Consider the following 25,691-nt stretch of genomic DNA (forward strand, 5'->3'; position numbering starts at 1 on the left):
GAGAGCATGAAGGAAAGACCGGAGCTTAAGGCAAATAAAAGAGACGTCAACAACATTGTATTGAAAGCTAATACATCTATATCAGGCTTTCAGGGTCTGTTCCAGAGCAGCAGCACTGGGGCTGGCAGCATGACATGAATAGGACTTCTAAAGACACAGGGCCGTGGAAAATTGAGTCTTGGGGGCTGAATTGCATTCCTATCCACACAAGGACAAGCAAAGTGTTAGCGCACCTTTGAAAACAGACAAAGAGAGCAGCGTCGAAATATTATGAAACGCCGAGGGCCAGGGCAATCAAACGCCTATTGATTTTAATGCGTCTTCAGTCAGAAATGATTTTCTGCAGCATAATGGATGGAGGGGTGGAAAAATGAGTGTTGAAGCCAGGTTTATGAGAGATTAAAGGCCCTCTGTGAGGTGGAAACACACACACACACACACACACACACACACACACACACACACACACATATGCACGCACAGCTCAAAGGATGCTGCATGTTATTCACATTCTACTGGAGGAAGATAGAGAAACAGAAAGCCGCAGGAGGGAGGCATAAAATAACAATAGATATATTTTACTGTACACACTTGCTATTTTATGCATTCTGTTTTTGGTTTTATTTAACTTAAACTGTTTACACGAGCATTTCACACTTAGATTGAGTCTCAGCTGCAAGGATAAAATGAGGAAGTAGCCACGGGCTCCCTTCCTCCCGCTGAGCCTGGTTACCTCTGATACCAGGAAAAACAATGATATGACACCATGCCAGTAGCAATTCATGCAAAACTGTTGCCAGGTTGCTGGCACACAACCTGATAGAAGGAAGTATTGCATTTCTACTGGTTGATTGTATTTCTACTGGTTCAGCGTGTTTCCACTGTATGTGTGGGTAGTGAAACCCAAAAAGGGAACAAGTGTGTGCACAACCATGGTTAATACGGAATCTAATTACCAGAAGAACAAGAGAAGGATTTGATAGCAATTGTGTGCCTCTCTCTATATCATTATAATAAAAATGTCTTTGTGTTTTGGGTTTATTATTTCAAATATGCTATGTGAAAAAGTCACCTGTGGCTCTTATGTGTGAGGGGCATTTTAACTATTTACTTACATCTTTTACACTTAACAATGAATCAGAAAAATACGCATCAGATTAATCTAAAATTAAATGAAAGGTTTGCAGCCATAAAAGGGGTAATATCTTAAAGTAAGATCATTTTAAATAAAGCTATATTGATAGCTGTCCGAAGTGAGAGCCATCCAGGAAAAATGTAATCATTTTTATGAGGAGGAAAATTGATGTTTTCAGAGCTGATATCAGCGGAAACTTGCAGCATGCTGATATTTCGTATTAGCACATGTCAATAGTGGCCTGGCATACATTTCAAAATCTGGATTTGTTTTCTGTCTGTGCACATAAACACTGTCAGTGGACCAAGAGAAAGCTGAGTGTGAGGTGGATTGATATATGGTGTAGTGTTGTGTTCTGGATTCTCACCTGGATCTCTATCTTTGCTCTGAAAAAATACACAAAGAAAGTTACACACTGAGACAGGAACACATGGACATTCAGACTGAAAAGTTGATATGTTTTTTTCTACTGATCACAGGTCCAGTCTTCTCTCCACACATAAATCACAAGCATGGTGAAAGTATATTCAAACATCTCACGTCATCCAAAGTCAGTGCAACATGCATCCCATCATACCACCTACTGAATCATTTATTAGCTACACTCAGTGAGTTGAATATGTTCAGACACACAGCCTAATGCTACCAATACCTCCATCTACTGATGCACACAAAGAATTAATATTTCAACCCAGTCTGCTATCTACTCTATACAGGCCACATGAGGCAGTTCTGATATACTACATTACATATTTAAACCCAAACCACATGCACTGAAGCCACAGGCAAAGAACTGTGTTGCAGCTGAAATATTTCAAAACTGTGCAGTTTTTGGGGGAAATCCGGATATATTTCAGATGATTACTTTTTGATATTTTGGTGATGGTCTAGCTGGCATGTAACAAGTTAATTTCTCCAGTTACAAATAGTACTTAAGCTTTACCATTAAGAATGACAGTAAAACTTAGTTTTTGCGATTTAAAATTTGTGTTGATCATTTTTTGTGCACAATCTTAATAATAAGTACACAAAAATGCACTTAAACAATAAGGACGTTGATGATATTGGATCATTGTTGGCTAAAACTGCATTGTGCATGTTAGATTTGTATGCATAATTGTTATAAGCCCACTCTAATTTCAAGCATTGTAGCAGAAAAGCACACTTTTTATTTAAAAAAACAGCAGAGGCAACTCAGGGTAAATCTGCAAAAACATCTCGTGTCTGGTGTCAGGAAGGCTACAGCGAGTAAAGTCAATTGGAGTCTCCTTGGCAAATAGCTGCAGGAGAGAGCAGTCTTCAAAGTGCAGCAGAGCTTTGGAGAGGAGGCGAACGGCAGACAGACAGACAGTACACACACACACACACACACACACACACACACACACACACACACACACACACACACACACACACACACACACACACACACACACACACACACACACACACACACACACACACACACACACACACACACACACACACACACACACACACACACACACACACACACACACACACACACACACACACACACACACACACAGCAGCAGCAGCAGCTCACCTGAGTTCTGACGGAGCCGGGATCTGAAAGAAGTTTGAGAACAGGCATAGTGAATGACGGGTTAGCAGGTGCACGCAAACACTTGCACATACTCGTCGGTATAAGGCAACACTCCCTCATTAGTGGAGGAGGTGGACGCTCGTGTCTGACCGGGGTTCGCTTGTTTTACTGCGATGCCACTACCTGACAGCCAGGATAGAGGAGGTAACGAGGCAGTGGGGTGGAGAGGGGGGGGGGGGGGGGGCAGACCTGAGGTTTTTGCTCCACCAGTTTCTTTCATTGGCTCCCTGAGGGACAGGTTACACCCCCTGTACACACACAGATGCACACCTTTGCACACACACACATACATAAGAGTACTCCTGTACCTGTACAAACAGCGCAGTTGCATAAACACACAAATACCTTCACACTTACACACACACACTCTAGCTGGCAGAAAGCCACAAATGTATGCACTGTAAACACACACACACACACACACACACACACACACACACACACACACACACACACACACACACATCTCTCAGTAGGCCTGTTGTTCCTTATGTGAACCTTGACCTGTTACGCAAACACCTCACAGCTGATAACAGAGACAAATTGAAGTAAACAATGGCTTATCTATGACACACACACACACACACACACACACACACACACACACACACGCACACACACACACACACACACACACACACACACACACACACACACACTCATATCTGTCTACTGTGTTGCTGTGATTGTGTGTGTGTGCAGCCCTGCATGTCTATTATATCTGTACACAATGACATTAAGTCGGCTTTCTGAGCATTTTAGTGAAAAAGTTCATTATTTTGGTCAAATGGACATCAGAAAAAGTTGCTGACATTTTTGTACTTTTAGGACTTCTTAAAGTTATTTTCCTTTAGTATGCTGCTAAAGCACTGGTCCTCCTCGGCCTTGCACATTTCCCTGCACCAGCAGAGGGTGGGTTCTGAGTGGAGTAATGAGAGGGGGAATTCAAACCGACACCCCAGTCTTCACCGGCTCTCTGGCCGCCGGTGTTGCCCAGATCTACTCAGGTACCCAGCGTGCCCAGGTGGGCCTGGCCGCGGCGTTATTGCCTCTGCGACCTGCTAGCAGCGTGACAGATGCCGGGGCCAAACGGAGCTGGCAGCTTGCCAAGGGGAATACGGACAAACACGACATTGTGACATGCGGGGTTGTAACAGTAAAACCTGCTCGCTTTAAAAAACATTGTGCAGAGTTTTAGAGCCACTAGAACACAAGCATGCACTTTTAAGACCCGAAAGAGTTTTCACAAACAAAAAGTGTGAATCTAGTTTTTCTCTTCATGCATTCTCTCACACATTCGCAGAGGACATGCTAAGCTGGCTTCTGAAGGCCTTCCTTTCATTCCACATGTACTGAAGTTTTCCCGCTATTTCTCTCAGAGCTGTCAGGGCTTCTGCTCAGGGAGCTGAGTGACAGATGCACAACAGGGGCATAATAAAAAAGTCAGGAGTTTCATAAAACTCCTCAGTAAAACTACTATTAAGCTGTGGGGAGCGGTGCAATGATACACAGTGACATTGCCTTTAAGGTGCTCTGAAGTGTCAAAACCACCCAGCGAAGCGAGAGAGCTTTTGAACGAATATCTGCAATATTGATCTACAACTCGATGACCTTGGTTGGTGGAAATAAAGACACCTAAAACTTCTTGTTTATTAAGAGCAACTCTAATACCCACAATTCCACTTTTCAGAACATATCTCTGTATGTTAGCTATTTTTCACAACTAACCAGTAATAAGTATTTGAACAGGTTGTATATGTCCTCTGTCAATATGGTTTTATTACAACATTAAAAGTGCATTTATGTTCATGTAATCAGAGTAATTCAAGTGCTGTCATTTTGTTCTTGATAAAATGTTAGCTGATGAATAATCACACTCTACTGTAGATGTTCCTGATATGAGGTTGTGCAATAAAGTGATAGAGTTGTATTTGCATGTGTGAAGCAGGAGTGTGTTACCTGTTTTTCCACAGCTGCCAAAGCGGCCCAGGCATTCTTTATGGGCACCTAAACCGCACTTGGAGCACAGGTAGCCCTGGTTAAAGATGCCCCTGCAGACAGACGAACAGGAAAAGTCATCACTTGAATTGCTCCAGGCTGTTCTACCTCAGCAGCACTAGGACATCAGCCAGAAGTTTAAAAAAAAAACATTGAAACAGGTGTGGTAAGGGAAGTTCTCTCCAATGACTTTCACTTTAAACCTATAAAAAAGATCAACAACATGCATCAGCTCATACTTGAAAGAAGATACTGACACTTTTTGTGTAAATGATATCTGCACACACAAGCCGCAGTGTTATGTTTTCATTCACAGGCTTTAAAGGGGCCCTATTCTGCTCATTTTCAGGATCATATTAGTATTTTGTGTTTACATTCTTTAATGTTCAAAAAGCTCTTTATTTTTCTCTCCTGTGCACCTCTTTTCACCCTCTGTCTGAAACCAGAGCCCAGTGTGCTCTGATTGGTTAGCTCTGTTGTGATTGGTCAACCACTTAGAGATGTCCCGCCCCTTAGATGATCACGTACAATATGTTGGATCTCAAGCCAATAGAAGTGCAAGTGTAACATAACATAGTGTGAAGTTTCATGCAGAGGGGTTAGGGTGAAATATGCACATTTAAAACCCTAACCCATTTGAAATCATATAAAAGGAAATATGTTTAAGACTTTCCTTTCAAATGTAAACTTCTACAAGATTCTTGGGTATCATGTTTTCTTATTGTCCTTCAAATCACCTCAGCAAATCATGTGCTCTTGTATTTCTTATCATACTGAGTACTAGTATAGTACACAAGATGTCTGATATGAGCTGTTGCTTTTATAAAATAATATCTAACACATCTTAAAATCAAATAATCGCACTTGGCTTGATAGATTATGATTCATAAAGTCATTAGATATTTGATACCTGTTAGATATGAGGTTACATTTCTATTGTCAAGTTAATCCAGTGTTATTCAAAAGGCACTTCAAACAAAGGCACAATAGGTACAATGAATCCTTGTAACACTTCAAATAAAAGACACGTGGCACTTCAGATGCCGATTGAGACTTTCCCTGCATTATTCTTGTTTTCTCTTCACACTTTCTCCTCAGTAAATGTTGGTGAATTCAGTGTGTGGCTCTCAATAGTCACAGCGCAATAATCCTGTCCCCTACCCATCCATTGCCTTGAGGAAGTGCTGGAGTGTGACAGACACTTCTCTACCGGTAGGTGAAACCGCTCAATCGTTCTCGCTGTGAGACCATGGACGCGGACCTCTGGGTGCCGATACCATTCAGCGAATTCAAAGGAAACTTTGCGTAACTAAGGCACATGTGCAGAGGAAGAGAGGAGAATAAGGAAAGTGACGAATAGATTGTAAGGCTGCATAGGAGAGGAAGAGGAGGCGGAGGTCTTTCAAAGGAGTCCTGAGAGACAGAAGAGAAGGGGTCTCGTCTCCGGTCTTTATGTTTGACGATAGCTTTGAAGGAGTTATGGGCTGCTTCCACTGTGTGTGTTTGTGCATGTGTGTGAATAACAACTGGCCTCTTACCTCAGCAGCATGTGGCAAGAGTTACAGGAGGTGATCCTTTCAAAGGTGTGCATGTTGAACTCGTGGAGGTTGTTTGTGGCGTTCTCTGGGCGAATGTTGGATCTAAACAAGACATAACACACAACAAACATTAGGTATTGATGGGTTACGATCTAAGATTGTATTTGCTGAAGAATATTCCAATTAAGTAGGTTATTATGTTAGATGTTTTGTATTAACGCTTATTAAGAATTCTCATAAATATGTACGTATCCTATGCCGGACAACCTAGCCTCTACACTCTATAAAATGCATGTTTGTGCATATCTGTATTCAGACCTATAGGTCCTATGCATGTGTGTTTGTAATGTTAATCTTAATCTTAAAACAAAACGCCCAATTTAATTTCAGCAAGTCATCGGATGTATTCTATTTATTGCATGTGGCACGTTTGGAGTAAAAAAAACACAGTAAAACTGGTGCTTTTGAGAAGATAATGTCTTACAAATGATCTAATTTGAATAAATTGTTACTTTTTGACGCAATTTTCTTGAATTATTGGAAATGTTTGGATCACACATGTCAGAGAAAATCCTACACAGCCACCACTGGACTCTCAATCTACAAATCTTCTGAAACAAATAATTTTAGATTAGTTTTATAATGGATAACACAGCAACAGAAGAGTTTTGTATTAATGGAGTCACACTATTGTGCACCTTGCTGTATTTGCATTCTCAACGTTTTTTTTTCCAGTGCCACTTTTCAGACTGACTTCCAGAAAAATCACCTTGCATGAAGTTGAAGCTTAGTTGAGATAAAATGTATGCAACAGTATCACATGCTAATGAAGTTCAAGCAGTGAATTTTCCCCAAAAATGCTCTTGTTTATGAATTGAGGTTTCTTCCTCTGACACCGGGATTTGAGAGTGATGTGTCGAGAAGAGTTGCATTCACAATGTCAAAAGATCCAGGGGAAAAACAATAAACAAAGCTTTCAAAAGACTAAATGCAATGTTTCTTCCGTTTGAAATGCAGTGTCAACCAAAATGGCAAGAGTTGGAATGTCTTAAACGCACCACTGAGTTTCAATGTAGTCTCTGCTCATGTAACTGTCTTACCATGATGATACTAAGACTTGCAGAATGAAATAAAAGCATATTGGATGACATTTGGGGTTAATAATTACAACCAGCATTTAAAACTCTGACGCTATTGTACTGAACATACCGACACTGTAGTAGGAGTCCCAGATTAACCCAATGAATGAAGGAAAATATGTTTTTGTGTTTGTTTCCTAATTCCTAATTTCCTAAAACTGCTTTGTTCTTTGATGAAAATGTGAATATTAAAGGAAAACAAAAACCTCCCAAAAAGGGCCACTTATAATTGCAGGAAACACTGATACGCTTCTTTGAAGTGGGAAGGAGAGAATTGCAAATAGACAGGCAAGGTCTTCCTGACGTGAACATAGAAGTATTTTTGGCCCCTTGGGATATGGATGAATTTATGTGTGTGTGAGAAAGGAAAGACAAAAAGAGTTTGCCTGTACAGTAGCACAAAATCCTGTTTGTTTCCTATTGAAGAGGTCTGTCTTTTAGTTGTTGTCATTGTTATAATAGCTAGACATGATGACACAAGCTTTATATGCACAGGTGCTACTTGTCAACTCAAAATTAACATGTTTTGGGAAGATTGGTAAAAACGTTGTCAAAGAAGAAAGAGAGACCTTCAGGGTGTCGTCTCCTCTGTACTGAGACGTATCCATATTGAACGGAAGATTGTTATCAGCTAGACATTTTATATTGCTGACAAGAAAGAGGGTCAATTTCATCAAATAATAACACCTAAATATATTAGATAGTGTGCTATAGGATAAACCTTGTGACTCACTTTTCTTGACTTTCAGAGTATGACCGCCTTCTTCCAGTTTCACTCTTTCTGAAGCGTTTAAATATGTACCATGCAACTTTGTCGGACCGCTGAGAGTTAGCCGCTTAGGTTTGAAGGACTTTAAAACCCAGCAATACAATATGACTTCATTTGCAGTCTTCTTCTGACTTTCAAGGATGGGGTGCTCACTCACGGCTGTTTAAAAACCAGTTTCTACTTTCTGTATTTGTCTACCGAACATTTGTCATGAAGTAAACAGGCGGCATGTGAGAGAAAACAACTGTTCACAGATCAGCTGTTGAGCATCGCTGTGGGAGAGTGTGATCGTCTGGCAATGCCTTTCTATTCTCGCAGCTCGTTAATTCAGCTCCAAAAGTTAATCAACCAAAGCAGCTGTTTTCACATCACACGACCACGCTACATCTTCCATCAGGCCTGTTGCTTTCCTTAGCCACTTAAAAATGATATTTCACAGATTTTTTTTCTTTTTCTTTCTCAGTTCTTAACTAAACTGATGCTAATGGAAATGTATTTAAGGATCTAACACCAGGTATCTTATGCCTAGCTGATGCAGAAAAAGCGGGGGGATGGTGGTTTATCACTGGGTTTTAAAACATGTATATGCAGTTCACTGTTATTATTGTCGTCCATGTTAAAAGTCTGTTACTTTGCAATAAAATACTCTTGCCTGCATTTCCAATAACAACACTATCTTTTGTGACACACTGTCTGGTGAACTCACACATCCTCAAACCTCACACCTTCAGTTTGTTAAATAGGCTTTCTGTTCAAATGCAGTCTTTGAGACCGAACCGGTGTAACCCTGACAACGCACCGCCATGACATCATCTGGGTTACGTTTTTAAACCTTACAAAGAGATTTCACAGCTCCTAATGGACCAGTTGTACTGAGCATGTAGTATTCTGCTTCACTGTGCAATATGTCTAGTTTTTTCTGGTGCCAATTCCATCAGACAGATTCCTCCACATGTCATCTAATGTCATTCAATTTGAGCTTTATTTCATGGAATGGACCCCCTACTGATCACTGATTGGCTCCTCCTTCCGTCAGGTGCTGCTGTCCTTCTTGATTCTCCATACATAAGGAAGGCTGAAGGAGAGGGAATCTGGCTGTCTCTCTGTTGATGCGGCCAGACACTACAGCACTCAATTGTCCTTTTTGAGTTTGCTCTTTATTTATATTAGTATATTTTGAGGTTCAGGGATCTGGTAGACTTAACTAAGGCTTTATTTCTTAGTTGAGTTCTATGTATTTGCCATTTAGTTTAGGGGAAGGTGAGGGTCTGACCACCCCTGGTGTGGCTGGCCCGGACTTCCCTCATTTATATTTTGTTGTTTTTGGCCAGTCCTCCAGACTCGCGTAGTTTGGTTTAAAAGTAGTTGTAAAAGTATCTCTGGTTTGGCGTCTCAAATGTCACAAACTGAGCCACAAAATTTTTATTTTGTCTCGTGGCTGTAACTTAGATCAAGCACCAGCAACATTTCAGCAAACAATGCCTAATCTTTACACATCTCCCTGTGGTTTAGATACTCTTCTGTTTTCACACTCTATATAGTTTACACACTTTGTCCAGTGTCATATAAATTGTGTTTAAGACTTCAGTTGAAATTCAAATCTAGATACCTTTTCCTGAAGTTATAGTATACCCCATTCAACTTGTCTGGCCTGTAGCCTATGTGCCAAAGCTGTGAAAGACAGAGGTGGGTCAATTAAAAAGATGACTCTTTTTTGGCTCCAGAAGTGAAATACTATAGTTCTCTCTTGGCACTGGTTTCAGTCAGTTCAGTTTAACTAGATTCCTGTTCAGGATGTGGACTGTTTTTGGCACTTTAACTACATCTGATGATCCATTCAAGTGTCTAACCAATTGAGTGAATAGCATTAAATATGATTAAAATACTGCGAAATGAACTTGTTTGTGCATTTTCAGTCAGCTTCTGCTTTTGAAAGTTAGTGACTAAAAGACGAGATTATAAGTCGCACACAGTGTCGCGTGGCTCACAGATCATCAAGTAGCCAAACTTGAATAACAGGACAAACGGCGTGAGTTTTTTGATGCTGTGACAAAATGCAGCGGGGACAAAGAGTCACACACTTCTGTGACGCAAATACACACTCTCGCAGAAAAAACAAACTCACATGGCCATGCCAAACTGCTCCAGCCACTTCTTCTTCAGCTCTTTGGTCTTGAAGAAGAATTCAAAGCCGCTCTGGCCCTGGTTGTGAGTGAGGTAGAAGCCGTAGGACCACTGCAACAGGGAAGAAAAAACACGCATGTTTCAGACAGAGAATGAGACAATGGCAAATAAATAAATTGAGGGGTTTCAAGTGAAAGACAAATGGAGCAGAAGGGGGCAGAAGCTGAAGGAGACGGGATGCAGGGAGACAGATGGAGACAAAGAGATTCAAAATGAAAGAGGGATGCCTCGGGGAGAGCAAACACAAAAGCTGAAGGGTGGCAGAACTGACAGATAGAGACGAGAGAAGAAGAAGAAGAGCATAATGGAGACAGGGAAGAGTGTGAGGTAGCCATGTAACTGCTGGGCATCAGACAGCATGCACGTACCCAAGTAGTGCGAGTGGGCCTGTAATCGGCCGTCATTACCCACTTCAAAGGCTAAATATGAGTCTATTAGCTTCTGTGTCAACACATGCCTCGGCTTTTTAGATGGCATCACTAAACAGATGCTTGTGTGATGCACTTTTTATGGCTCCTATGTGGGGTTTTGAACTTCTAGCACTCATCTCTGAAGGCGAAAAAAACATGCCAAGCTCTCAGTGCTGTCAGGCAGAGCGCAGAGGCTCATCCTTTCTATTGAAAGAAAAGAGAAAAGGAAAGCATCGCTCTGCAGAGGCATTCCCAGTGGACACCAAGACTTGCGCTCGGCAAATATATCTCTAGCAACCAATTTGTAACAGAAGGTAGAGGTGTTTGTCTCTCAGTTTGGACTTTTTGTTTGCTTGGTATCGCCTTAGAAATGTAAAAGGATATTACTTCCAGACACATAATGAAAAGAATTCCTTTGATTTTCCTAAAATACAAATAATCCAAACCCTTTCTGAAGTGTTTTACAGTAGGTCAATCTGTCAAAGAGAACAATAAACGTGTTTGGCCACTTGGGGGGCAGCGGAAACATGCATATAACGTTCACATATTATCACCTATTAAGTAAATCAAGTATTTTTAACAGCTGAAAATGTTGTCCTTAGTCTATTGTATGCGCAACACTTTTTTAACTGCTGTGTACATCATTCTAGAAACGATTGGACTTGGAGGTTATTTGGTTTTACCTCCAGATGCATGTACATGTGATTATTTTGCTTCTAAGATTATTTTTGCTGCTTTCTTCAGACAGCAACTGTCATCTTTGGCAATTCCACAATCAAGGAAACTGCATCATATCCATCATGTCAGAGGTGAATGATACTGATAGAGCGGAGGTTTCAATCAAAAAATAACGTTATACGCCCATATGGGTCTTAGCCTACTAATGTGTGCTATTTACAAAATCATTATTCCCCGAATCATTGTTTCCTGGCACGCCTTAGATATCATTCCTCATTATGACTGGCAATATTTTTCACCACTTGGCACTTAGTATTCTGTGTGTGTGTGTGTGTGTGTGTGCGTGCGTGCGTGCGTGCGTGCGTGCGTGCGTGTGTGTGTGTGTGTGAGAGTAGTCAGGCCCAAAGCGAGGTTTAATGATAGGACCATCTGGGAGGAGGCAGGCTGTTCTAGTCTGACACTTTCAGTATTACGCTGGTGAATGAACAAGACAATGTAAAACATGTGCTGGAACAAGCATGTATCAAATTAAAAATTAAATTGAATCTTTTCTGGTGATTATTTTCTTGTTTGTGTTATGAGCTGCAAAGATTCAGCATGTAGTTCATTCCAGCAGCACATTAGGGGATTCGGGGCACAAATGAAAGCAGTGGGGCGTAGATGTTAGTACAGGTGCTTATAAAATACAGTCAGCTCCATTTTGACTCAATTTTATAAACCGCCGTTTATCTGATCAATTGTTATGGCTGCTCATTGTGCTGGAGTAGCACTGTTAATTGGTTTGTCAGGAGTCCAACGTGGTTTGCTGACTCAGTCATAAAAAGGCAATAATGGACTCAACAGTGCAAGACTTCCCTCCATTATAGCTTTAGTTGTAATATGAGATGCTTGTTTTGTTCTTTCTATTATACAGAATGTTAGAAAGTATGTTTTGCTACTTTCTTTTACTTTTACGTGCTGAATATCAGAGTAGCAGTGAAAGCAGAATATACTCGCTACATTGATTGAGCCTTGGGTGAAATGAAATGTAATCAAAAGCTTTTTAGCTGTTATAAATCACTGCTAAAATGGGTTATTGGTTGGAAAAGAGTCACACACCATAAAATAAACAGCTTCATGCTTGAGAAATACTGTATTTTCCTTTATATATCATTAACTAGTATATCAGAATAACACCCAATAAACTAAAGCGTTCTTATTCTAGCTACAAACACAATACATTAAGACCTGTGCTTCACACTTTCCTATGCAGTGTGATTTTCTACCGGGTTATGAATTGTTAACTGTAAAAATAAACCATTCGGCTGCCAGAAATACTGGGACATTTTGTCATTGGATTATTTAATACCATCTGTGCGTTCCAATACCCATACTACCAAACTATTTAGTATGCCAGACAAAGATTTGGTAAGGCCCAATACGTACAGTAGTATGCCAAAAATACAAGGATGTTCTCCTACATTGTCCCAATTGTATGTATTTTGCAGTACATACCTTTTTTAAACAGCTGCAGTACATACTAAAACAATCTGTGATTTGGAACATGGCCCATCTTTAATAGCTGAAAGTCCTGTCTTAAGGGTTCAGCAAAACAAGGAAGGAGAAAAAAATGGGTGTAGCTTTTGTGCAAATAAATGAAAAACTACCAACAAATGGTGTCTGCAAGCCTGGAAGACATTTTCTTTTCCATTTTACTTCAGTTTTACATTTAATTGAGGCTAATATTGGTGCATGTCTGAGCTAAACATCCTCCCTGTGACCTCTTCAAAAAAGGACTAGTTACTCTCTTGGCATCGAAATGAACATTTTCACAAAGGCATGAGTTGCTGCCAAGAAAAAGCTGAACATTTGCCATAAAAACGATCTAATGTGTTTGAGAAACACTGCTCATAGTTAAGTTGATTCTTACAGTGAATATTTCACTAAAATACGTGGCTGCAATCAATGGCTTACAGCGGTGCTAAATAATACAGAGCCATGAAGACTCTTTGTTACCCAGGAGACAGAGCCATCATTAATCGGGTTAGTTACACCTGTGATTAAAAGTGTCTGTGAAAAGTTAAAAAAGAACTTGGTGTCACCAATAATAAGTATTCTTATTAGGTACAAATGTCTACTGTAGCAACATTCAGATGAATTCTAAAGAAACACTTTAATACCTATGAATGACTTGCCACACCCTACTCTTTGGATGGGGAGACTAGTCACAATCTTGTCTAAATGTGAACCATATCCGTGTGTGCAGACCTTGCGGTTCTCCTTGTCCGATGTGGGGTTGTTGGTGATCTTGAAGAGGTGCAGGTCAATCACTTCTTTCATCTCGTAGTTGTCTCCTCGCCGCTTGCAAACGATCACCGCCGCGTCAAACAGAAAGATGTGCCTGCGGATCAAAGAGAATGATGTTTATTCATGTTTTTCTGCCCAGTGCATTTTGGGAAAAAAGTGATATCTCAATAATAATAATTATAACTAACTATTCTCTGGTTCATATTTGAGGAATTCTTAAAGGTGCCCTATTGTGCTCATTTTCAGAGTTCATATATGTATTGAGTGTTTCCATGCTTTAATGTTCAAAAAGATCTGCATGGTTGTAACTATATAACCTTGATGTTCACTTACTGGATTTTGTTTCTAAAAGGTCTTTGGCTTTAAAGCAATACATACTCTGGCAGTTTTCCAAACACAGCACCTGATCTGGTTAAGCTGCAGTCAGTCAGTCAGCGTTTCAGTCAACCAGCATGTCACCCTCACATCTCACCTGTCCTGTTTGGCTCGTTTGTCCACCGAGGCCACCCGTACCTCCCCGTCACCTTTGGGTCTCCCATAGTTACTCAAAGTCTGATTCTACGGAAAGAGAGACAAATGGATGGGGAAGGCAATTTCCAATGAAAAGCTCAGAGAAAATTAGATCAGCATTTCATTATTTGGAAGGAACAGGTGGCTTACCAGGTTTTCGATGGATTTCTGATACTGATCTATTTCTCGCAGTGTCTCATTGTCTCGCTTGACTTCGTTGACGTACTGAGCCAAGTCCTGTAGCCAATATGACATTGGGAACAAAAGTGTTACAAAAAGAGCAGGACTTGCTTCACGTGGTATACTAATTTCTTTACGTAAGGAGATTCAATGAACTGCAGTATCTTGTAGATTATTTTCCGGACATAATGTAATAAGGTTATTTTGTTACACAAGCTTTTATAGCGAGCTGAGATGACATGTCAAGAGGGAAAATATTATTTAACCCAAATATGAATGACGATGGTCATTGTTTTTAAGGACAAACAGGAACAGGAAGTCAAACAACAATCCTAAAGAGACAAAAACCTTCCAAGGCCTATAAACAAATATTCCTCTCATCAAAAGCAACATTTCAATCAAATCTATACATAACAGGACGCCAAACCCAGACAATCCTAAGGCGATTAGGGGAATACAACATGAATCAGGAAATCTAACTGGTTCGTTTTAAGGGGTGACTGTTACTTATGTTTGTACATGTAAGTTATGCCTCGTGGGATAAGAGTGTGTGTAAGTAAAATACTAGGATCAAACTGATGTTGTACCTTCATAGCATCCAATGCCGTGCGCAGATTGGTCTTGTCGGAGGAATCGTGAGTGTGTTTCATCAGCTCCTATTGGACAGAAACAAATCAATAAACACAGAACTTAGTTAAGCAAGTTTTAAATGATGAGAACTATTTAACTTTGTATTGTAAAACTGATTAATAACAATAACAACTAATGTTTGATGATACACTCAAAGTTGGAAATGAAAGGAAGAAAGCTAGGTTGTAAATCATAGAAAAACATGAGAACCTAAAGCTTCAGCTCTAGATGTGAATAAGAAAAATATTGAAGCACATTGGTAGCCGAATAGCTACAGCGCCTCATCCAGGGTTCGATTCTGGCCTTGGGACCTTTGTTGCCTCTCTTCCTCTCCCCATTTCTCAGTCAAATAATGGCGAAAATGCCGAAAAAATAATCTTAGAAATAAGAAATGAAAAGGATTACTGCCAGAAGAATCCTGTCCTGAAATAAATCAGATATTGTGTGTGTGTGCACTCATCTGTTCCAGGTGTGTGTGGGCAAGTGTGTATCTGAAATTGCTTGCCAGTGCCTGACTGCAGCGTAAACAAGACATCTAGACCTCAGCAGTGGAGGATAAGGAAGGATGCCATGCATGTCCTCCATACAGGCCCATACAAACTGTATCTGCACACACACACACACACACACACACACACACACACACACACACACACACACACACACACACACACACACACACACACACACACACACACACACACACACACACACACACACACACACACACACACACACACACACACACACACACACACACACACACACACACACACACTGAGCCGCTAAGGGAGATATATGTGTCTGCTTGCTCCTGCTCAAATCCCTGGTGTCAGTCAAGCCCAACCTGGGCATTATTATCACTAGCAAGGCGACAGAGTCCTATTTATCAAGCCCTGCTCCACACATCCTCAGAGATAGGGGGAAGGGAGTGGTCCCACTGATAGCCGGGACCAAACATGATGGAGTCATTGAGGGAATCGTGTTCAGGGGGGAAGAGAAATGATGAGCGGATGCAGTGAGAAAGAAAGAGAAAAGAACTGGTGAGCGAGAGGAGGGACGAGACATGTGTTGTTCAGATTCTGGCTGTCTCCGTGTGGGAGAGTAACCAGCGGAGGTTTTATTTCATGTAGCTGGCTGTTACCCCGCTGTTCAGCAGGGAACCCGGCACACACGCTGTTACTGTGTTGCTACAGGTTTTTTTCCTTTTGATGGGACATGCAAACATGACACATCACAAGGTTTCAGGGTGTCTGATTTAAGGCTTTTTATTAAAAAACCCTGAGGGAATCATCTCTGACTAAACAGGACAAATAGAATAGGATCCATTTAAAGGCATGAATTGGTGTATTTGATCATTCTCGATTAATTTCACTGTGGACATGGCAGATTTGCTGTTGATTATAGGTAATGCCAAATGTTAAAAGATATACAGCAGCGCAAACCAAACTTGCATACTTTTTTATGTAGTAAACAACTGAATACCTAATTGCAAAAAGTAGCTACTAATGAAAACTCATTGACATTTTTGAACCCACATAATGAAAATGTACTTTTTTTCATTAAATGATAGAAATAGGCCGTGCTCACACACACATGTGTATTGTGACAAATACACACTATTTACTCCGAGTAAATGTAACTTTAAACTGGGCTATGTTAAAGATGCATATCATGATTTAAAACAATAATAAAAACCACTAAAGAATATTTAACGTAGTCAAAATGTATCATGGAAGAAAATACATTTTAGATCTTTTAAAATGTTCTTTTTTTTGTCACTTGTCAGTAACTTTTTCCTGACTTTCTCCAGAGTCTCCACAAATGTATTTTAGCTTCACATTCAGACTCTCACCACTTCACCTCTGCATCTGTCTCTCTTCAGTTGTTTGTCTTGTTCTGTCTGCAGTTCTCACTTTCAGTTCTCACTATATCTATTTTCTCTCTCCTGCTTCTCCATTCTCAGATGACAATAATGTGCGGGTCATTTCAGACTGAGAGTAATAAAGAAGCCAGAGACAGACGAGAGGAGCCTGAAGGACGAAGGCAGCGGGAGGGATCCAAACATGGGCAACAGCTCCACCCAGTGACACAAAGTCCAAGTTGCTCATGAAGCCTGATTAGGAATGGATGAGGCTTTGATGAATACAATCTCCCTAATGGGGCTGTGTCACTCACTGACAGTCATCTGTAAAGTCAGTGAAGATTCTTAACTTGAACTTTCTGTCCAGCTTTGATCACAAAGACAGTGATTGACATGATATGGCTGTGTGCACAGAGGTGGAGGTAAAACACATTGTTAATAAGTAAAAGGTAATACAAATGTCTCTTCAGTACATTTTGGGAGGAAAGCATTTTTTATATAATTGTTTTCATATGTTATTGAGGAATAAATAGTACATAATTAGAGCGATATTAGCACATATTTATATTTGAAATAACACTGTAACAACAAAAGTCTACTTTTTAGTGTGGAAGTCTATGCCTATGAATAGCAGAACATATATACAATTCAAAGTTGTTGTTTTTTTAAATAACACTTGTTATGGTCCACAGACATAAAAGTCATATTGTGTGCTTTGATTTCATTATTCTTTAAATGACACTAAGTTATGTTATTATAAGTAAGGCTCAGTATTCATAGATTAGTATGGTTTCAAAGGTTTGTGCAGAAAAAGAGAGAGAAAGAGAGCTACCTTGTTTCAAACACTAAAGGCTACGGCTTATTATATATTCATATAACTTTATGATTAAAGTATAAATAGTACAGAGGAAATGTGGAAGTACTATACCTGCAGGAGGAGGTGATACTTTAAGACTCGCTGCATAGGAACCACAAGCAGATCCCTCAGTGTGAACTTGCCGTAGTTAGCTCTCTTTGAACACTCCTGTAGGAACACAACAAAAAGCTAATCTTACAAATAAACCATCGTATAAAGAAAACAAGGCCATGACAGTGCATAGCGTGTGTAACCTCAGAATTAGTCAGAAAAAGAATGGGACTCTCCATAAAGAAAAGAGTTGAAATGATAGAACAGTTTTTATGCGGTCATAAATCACCCGCAGTGCCTCAGGTGAACACTTGAGGGCATTATCTGACTAGTGTGACATGGTGAACACTTGTCAATGTGGCTCTAAATAACCATTTACTGACAGTTACCTCAAGCTTCATGCGTACGTCCTCCCTTTCTTTGCAGATGTCATCCAGACAAATGATGGCTGTTTCCACGTGGCTGCAGTATTTCCCATAGATCAACAACCTAGAACAGGTTAAACACATGTAGTGAGGCGGCTTGGAGTCAAGGACTGTATATAATGACTCACAGATGCATCATTTATTCTAAGAGTATTACAGACATTTAAATGGCTTATGGTTACAAAGTCCATCGTGTACCTCTCTTTAAAAGTGATGAAGATCTGGTGGAGGTTCTGGGCACTTCTGTGGTGGACTGAGTCTTGGATTTCCACCAGTAAACCTTTGTGAACTTTAACCAGGTCCTGAAACCAAAAAAAGTGATCTGCATGACATATCAGTTACTTACATTAAGGGCTATAGTCTACAAATTCAATTGAATTAAGCATTTCCTCACAGAGCTGTTAGCATGTCTGCATACTCTTAATCATGTTACAAATGTAATAGTATATTAGTAGAGAATATTCAAACTTATCAGACATTTAGTGGTGTTTTTTATAAATAAAACACCATGAACAAATCGACAGTGAAATTCCTTAATGTTGTTTTCAAGCCTCTATTTTTCCTACTTTGATATAGCCCTTGTGTGTCCTTTAGTTGACCACCCAGTGGGATCATTACACTTTAAAGACTTACCGGGATATTCACAAACACCTTTTCCATCTCGACCATGGATAGGAACATTGTGAGGGGTGTCATAAAGTGCTGCAGCAGAGGGAGAGAGAACATAAGAGAATGAGGCTCGTCCCCTCCAGACTAAGAGTGGGAAAGTCATTTTGCGAGAAGCTATTACATTATGGGGCCAAGTTGCGGCAGTCAGCAAAAACAAGCAGGACTGTCTGGGTCACGACAATAATCTCATTTTCAGAGTTTGCAATTTAATGATTTCCTCTCAGACTACTCCCGCCGAATAGTCACCTCTACATCTCAAAGGAGCGTGCGAGCACAAACTCCACCAGCCACTTCATATTGAAAGTCATCTACTGAGTATTCCTCTGGGAGAGCAGGCAAGGCTTTTTCCAGACGTGAACGTACACAAGAGGTAGAAGAAAAGTAGCTGTGGCTGAGGGGCGAGAGACGGCGGGCCTCCCACAGTCCTCTAAAAGTGCAGCGTCAGGTGGAAAACATCCACAACAAAAGAGCTTTTCTCATAGTTTGGTTTAAAGCAGCGCTGGAAATACTCATTACCCGCTCTTAATTTCACAAATACAAATATATTGTTTCCCTTTTTTCTCTCTGGGATTACAGATTTGTTACACTAGTCATTATTTTTTCCATTATACCTCAAATTACAGTCAGTGAGTTTCACAGTTCTCAGACGGAAAGAGATAAGAAGGCCAAATTGAATTCTAGTGCTTCTGTCATCCTTTCAGTGCAAGGAAATCCAAGTTAACTTTTATTTTTGAGCCAGTGTAGTTGAGTGTGGGCTCACAGAGACTTGTCACTCTTATACTTTACACTTCTAAATACACCACAGTCACAGTTTACATATAAATGTACCGACTTGGTCAAACTAGGCCAGGTGTTTTCCAGCCTAAGGGGCAGGATCTCTTACTGGTGTAGAGGCTACATCTAAGGGAATTAACAATTATAATTTACAATTTATAACTTTTTTCAACCAAACAATTTCTGCATATTGTGCTTCTTCAAACCTCTATGATTCATTGAAATAATCAATCTGGAATAAAAAACTATACTTAAACGTCTCTCAACTCACAGAAATGGTCACACACAAACACCTGAAAAGGTTGGAACCCACTTATAATATGCCCAAAATCAGTGGATAACTTCGTACTACGTTGTTGGGAAGAATATACTAAAAGGCAATTAGGCCCTTAGTAAGTCAGTACCTTCTCTATAGACTCCAGGGTCTCAGTGTACTTCTCCTCTGTCTGCTTGATCTCTGACAAACAGCAGCTCCTGATGTCAGTCTCTGCTTGCTTCTGGAACGCCTACACACACACACACACACACACACACACACACACACACCCACACACACACACACACACACACACACACACAGGACTGTTACTATGTGTCAGCGCTGTGGGCTGACAAACTGTTGAGTCTTCAACCAGATGTAGTCTGTGCAACCCTTTGAGCAAGGTCAGAGTTGCACATGCTAGCTCGATTGTCTGCCAAATATGATAAAAGTGAGGTATCATCATATTTTATGAACAAAGCATTTGTAATTTTAGTACAAAAATGAATTAAATTCATTCCTTTTTAACTTTCACAAAAAAGAAAATGTTGATCAAGTTGGTATTGAGCTATAAGGCAATTTCAAACACTTGACACAAGATCAATTTAGCCACAGCTAGCAGCCAATTAGCTTAGCTTAACACAGATGGGTGTGTGTTACTGTCCACTCACATTTGGTTGTTCTGTCATCCTTTTTGAATAAGCTAAAAGAAAATCTAAAAAGTTCTCAGTTAACTTAATTGTTGCCTTAAACCCAACAATTCAACTTAAAAGACTGCTTCTTCCTGCAAAACGATACAAATCCAGATGTATTTGTCATGCTAGCTAACTGGTTGCTTTCTATAGCTTCATAAAGTTAACATACAGAAATGAGAATGGTTTCAAACTTGTTATCTCTTGCGAAGAAAGCAAATAAGTAACGCAAATGTAATACTACTTATTTAAGGCATATAGTGACTAAACGTGCCAAACAAAGTCAGTCTGTATTAATGAGGTATGGTAAAGAAGTTATTGAAGTTAAAGAGAAGAGGACTAACCGGGGGAGCGATGGCCTCTGTCTTCATCAGATCTTCATAGATCTCTCCTCCATCTTCATCCTCATACACACAGTCGTACAAATCCTCCTCATCCTCCACCCCGTTCTCACTGCAGCACATAAGACAGAATATGTTACTGACATTTCTTTACATCACACAGCTGTTTGATCCTGAGGGTTACAGTGAGCGGGTAATGGTTTTACTCCTCGTGACAGCCACATTAACGGTTCAAACTAAAACACACACACGGTTGTGGTTTTACAGAAATGGATTTTTTATAAATCTTGTTAGCTAGGGACAAAACTTAATCCAAGGGCGTGAAAGTGGTTCAGAAACACACATGGACACACACTCACAAGCAAAGAGTGTTATGTGTGACGCAACAGGCCTGTGCTCACATACTGTAACTTAGCATCTGGGCTAACGTGTGTGTGTGCGTGCGTGCGTGCGTGCGTGCGTACGGGCGTGCATGCGTGCGTGTTCTTGTACTTGTACGTGTATCTTAGAACCAAATGTCCTCAAGAGGAAAGAAATCTCCAACCAGGGCATGGAAAGCAGTTTTAAGCGTGTTTTTATAATAGGGTGAAGAATGATAATGGTGAGGTGAGTGGGAGGATTCAAGGGGAGATATCACGCTCAATTGTCAGTTCATACTTTTATACTTTGGGTTTATATTTTTGGGTTTTATTTTTCAAAAAATGCATTATATTTCCTATTCTGTCAATCTAAATATAACTGTATCCCCCCTCTGTTTTATACTCCTTGTTTTGGCATGTATTGTATGTGGTACAAAGATAGCATGCTGTATTTTTGTTTCCATACGTGTAACAAGTTTCATTTGGGTTATTTCACCTGACACAGTGCCGTATTTTAGATTTTCTTCCTGCTCATCCCACTGTATGAAGTTAACAGAGCTTAAGCCAAATGAATGCATATACTAAATAATTAGATTTTCTCAAGAGATCAAGAAGCATCTGGTACCTTGGCCTGCTGTTGCATCAAAGTGAATTAAGACAATGGCAGATCAAGAAGCATGTCAGATCATTCACAGATGTTTAAGAATATGTGATTGTTAAACACATAACTGGCCTAAAACCTTAGACTGGGTCCTTATTTTTGCAAGTTGTTATAGTTCAGACAGTTTTTTCTAAGTGGTTAAATGTGGAATTGAAGTTCTCCTGTTGGGTAAATGTGTATGTTTCTGTACATCTGCTGCTGAACACTGAGCAGATGGGAGTTGAGAGGTGAACACGGCTCTGTTCAGTGTGATCCAGGCTGCCACTTCCACCTCTCATCCACTGCCGGCTGCTGTCAGACTGCTGTTTTCCTCTGTCATTAATAGTGGGCTGCTTTCTGCTAGGAGCTGTCAGCACTAAACATAGACCAGCTCCGTGTCAGAGTGAGGCTCCCCAACAGCATTTCCACAGTAAGATTATCTGTCTCCACTGACTTACACAAGTTACAGTAGCTCGACTGCCAAAACCATTTCCTAATTGGTTAATGGTTTCTGCTAAGATCTAGGAAGTTACATATGACTGAAGTAGACAAATAAGAACCCTTATTAATCAATAGTAGATAACTCTGTTTGACCACATACAAATTTGAGAAATGAAAACGTGGAAAATATATATATATATATATATATATGATGTGTGCATACTGACAGTTTCAGTCTAAGAAATACATTTTAGATACAGATTTTATTGATGCACCAGGGACTTTGTAGGCCGATCATGTTCCTTGTTCCCTCTTCAAGGTTGAAAAATGCATAATTTGTTGTTTTTTATAAATTAATTCAGATCAGAAAATGGTTAGCTACTGTATCAACACATGTTTAGTGCAAAACCCCTAGCATTTCAGTAGAAAAACCAAACCATATCAGTGATTTCATCAGGTCATTTGAGATCCAGCTCAAACAGGCTTTAAGAGTATTTGAAGAAGTGAAACCAAGTGGGTGGGAAACAAGGTGTGAAAACAGGCTAAATAAAAAACATGAAGCCCACACGACTTGTGGTTAACTGAGAAAAGAGTGGGGGGAGCTGATGTTCAAAGCCTCGGAGGCGGTGGCTGCCTTCCAGTCAACAACCAGGGAACAAATGATGCCCGCGCCCACAACAACCTGTAGTGTGTGTGTATATGAGAGGAGACGGAACATACTCTATAAGGTCCTCCAGGTGGTTGTAGATATCCTCATCTTGAACACTCTCCTCCGATGGGAAAGGCCTTTGAAAGGAAATAGAGAGCATACTGTCAGTCTTCAAATATCATTATTATAAACCCTGTTATAGTACTGTACATTGTGTCATATAATACTGAATTATTGTGGCACATTTTATTGTGTTTGGGTCATTTCACTCCAACATACCTGATTCCAGTTTGTTGTGTAATCGCTGTTTGGGAAAGTTTTGATAGTGTGTCCATAACCTGCAAGGAAAAAAAGGATATAATCATTATTTGTTACAATTTAGAGAACACATATAGTCTGGAAAGCAGGATGTATGACTTAATGTGGTTTATAGTTTGTCTTGTGGTGCTGCACTTCTAAAATAAGACACATGAGGGCAGCATTCTCAAACGGACAACACCGCTCATGTTAAAATGTTTTATTTATTTGTGTGCAATAACAGGCACACAGTTACATTACATGAGAGCTAATAAGGTCACACCAGCCAATTTATATTCTGCAATAATAAGGAATTTAAATATATTATAATACAGCATTTGTTTGGTGGGTTTAACATTCCAATGGGGCACATTTTGGAATAATCTCAACTACCACAAATTCAAATCATGTATATGTACAACAAATTGTTAAATATGGAGGGAAACTGTTGTCTCTGCTCAGAAGAATGACTTATTGGACGCACAATCAACAGTTACAGTAGCGTACAGTAGCAGCAGAGCCCTCACATGAACTGATTTGTAATTGATCGTGCTGTGAAGTTAACCGCATGCTTTCGTGGACTGACATGATTGCTATTAGTATGACATGTCATTTCACGCTGCTGTGCTCACTCCTGCCAGTGCCCTTGACCCTCTCTGCGTGTTTGTGTGTGACCTGCTTGACTAATCACTGTTTGAACTTGTCTGCAGAATGAACGATATACAGTTTTACTATCTGAGTCAAAGCTCGACAGGGAGCCCTTGTCATTCACAATGTTTTGCAGCCTGACAAACGGCACACAAACCATATCTTGTGAGTCATCTGTCCACTGATATAATGCCAAGATGGGCCGATAAAAACATGCCCTTGAGCTCTTATCACACACCCCCGTTACAGATGTAACAGTAGACACATCTGGCCTGGAGCATATGCTTTCACAGATCAATACTGATCACAAAACTGGCCTTTCCCTCCCCCCACCAGTAAATAGAAACAAGAGGTGAACACAAAGGACAGAGAAAAGGCAGAAACATGTTACTGCAGACACCCTTTAAGCAATACATGTAATACCGTGCACAACTGGTACCAATATTGTAACTTCACAAAATTAAATTTGTTGTCCTATGTAGCCTGCTAAAATAAAAAATAATCAAGCAGTTTTAGAGTTTTAAACAACTGACTTAAAGACAGATGAGCAAACTTGTCACATCCATCAAATAGAAGGTGGATGACGCTGACTGATATTCTAATAAATCTGTCAGTTTGACTTTGTTGATGCATTTTATCATCATAGTCGACTCGTCATACGCAGCAGCGCATTAATAACAACATGAAACGGAAATCCAAGCTGAGTTTATCAGCAGTAGCTCTGATCAAAGGGAATATTAGTGGAGAGAAGCTGAACAGTGGGAGGGTGCTCAGCTGTGTTTGAGACACGGCTAAATGGAGCTCAGCAGCAGTGATTACACATCATGAGCGCAGGTAGCACTAATGTTTAACATCTGCAATCATGTACATATAAGTCACTCACATACAGATCATATAGCGGAATTACACATCATTACACATCTTGTTTGAGACTTTCATATAAATAAGGGACTCACTACAGCCCCAAGAACCTCCACCAATAAGAAAAAGCAGTCTGTAAGAAGCCCAAGAGCAAAAACAGGGCCAAAAAAGTATAGGAAAGCACTTGCTGCAGTCTGTTAACAGGTGTTTTGAAGTGCTTCTATAGATTGTCTGTAGTTTGTGTTGAACAAGTGATCAGGCAAGACTTCAGTCAGTATTGGTTGGGGCTGAAGACTATAAGTTTAAAAATCAAAGAAATCTTGGAATGTGGAGTTGGAAGGAAGTGTAGCCTGCTTCCTATCTCTGCTTCAGGCTACAACAGCTGCTTCTAACACCCACATCTCAGATCAAACTGCCAGGTACCACAAGGTAGAACAATGTGTACATTCAAAAATATTCTTGTATCGTGTTCTTTTGATCGAAATATTCAGCTCTTAAACAAAACAAAGACAGTTTTTTTTCATAATGGTGCTCTAAGTTCACCTATAGGAGTTTGAGGTCAACATACAATACTGTACAGTATGTGCTCAGGAATATATGTTATGCTCAAAAAATTACAATTCATCCATGTCAGTTTTGCAACCCAGACTGATATGACATGAGATGATTTAACGCATCCTCTAAAACTCGAAGACATTTTTCCAATTATAAATCCTAACAGATACCAGACAGAGCTGAAATCACCTTACAATAATAAATGAAGGGCATGGCATCCGGAGGC

At 40.1% G+C, this 25,691-nt stretch overlaps 1 protein-coding gene across 2 annotated transcripts in view; it reads right to left on the bottom strand.

Moving 5' to 3' along the window:
• The window catches only part of LOC117483944 (guanine nucleotide exchange factor VAV3), a 74,238-nt gene that overhangs the window by 17,270 nt on the left and 31,277 nt on the right, over positions 1-25,691 (bottom strand). For both annotated transcript variants that reach the window (XM_034132293.1, XM_034132294.1), the window contains exons 3-19: positions 23,384-23,442; positions 23,176-23,241; positions 21,019-21,127; positions 20,128-20,229; positions 18,914-18,982; positions 18,479-18,582; positions 18,245-18,344; positions 17,877-17,972; positions 15,042-15,110; positions 14,425-14,511; positions 14,237-14,322; positions 13,726-13,858; positions 10,332-10,441; positions 6,299-6,400; positions 4,722-4,813; positions 2,703-2,725; positions 1,503-1,521 (exon numbers count right to left, since the gene is read on the bottom strand). In XM_034132293.1, coding sequence (XP_033988184.1) covers positions 1,503-1,521; positions 2,703-2,725; positions 4,722-4,813; positions 6,299-6,400; positions 10,332-10,441; positions 13,726-13,858; positions 14,237-14,322; positions 14,425-14,511; positions 15,042-15,110; positions 17,877-17,972; positions 18,245-18,344; positions 18,479-18,582; positions 18,914-18,982; positions 20,128-20,229; positions 21,019-21,127; positions 23,176-23,241; positions 23,384-23,442 — 1,426 coding nt within the window. The remainder of the gene's footprint in view (positions 1-1,502; positions 1,522-2,702; positions 2,726-4,721; positions 4,814-6,298; positions 6,401-10,331; positions 10,442-13,725; positions 13,859-14,236; positions 14,323-14,424; positions 14,512-15,041; positions 15,111-17,876; positions 17,973-18,244; positions 18,345-18,478; positions 18,583-18,913; positions 18,983-20,127; positions 20,230-21,018; positions 21,128-23,175; positions 23,242-23,383; positions 23,443-25,691) is intronic.

The sequence above is a fragment of the Trematomus bernacchii genome, unplaced genomic scaffold (genome assembly GCF_902827165.1).
Source record: "Trematomus bernacchii unplaced genomic scaffold, fTreBer1.1, whole genome shotgun sequence".
Taxonomy (NCBI): domain Eukaryota; kingdom Metazoa; phylum Chordata; class Actinopteri; order Perciformes; family Nototheniidae; genus Trematomus; species Trematomus bernacchii.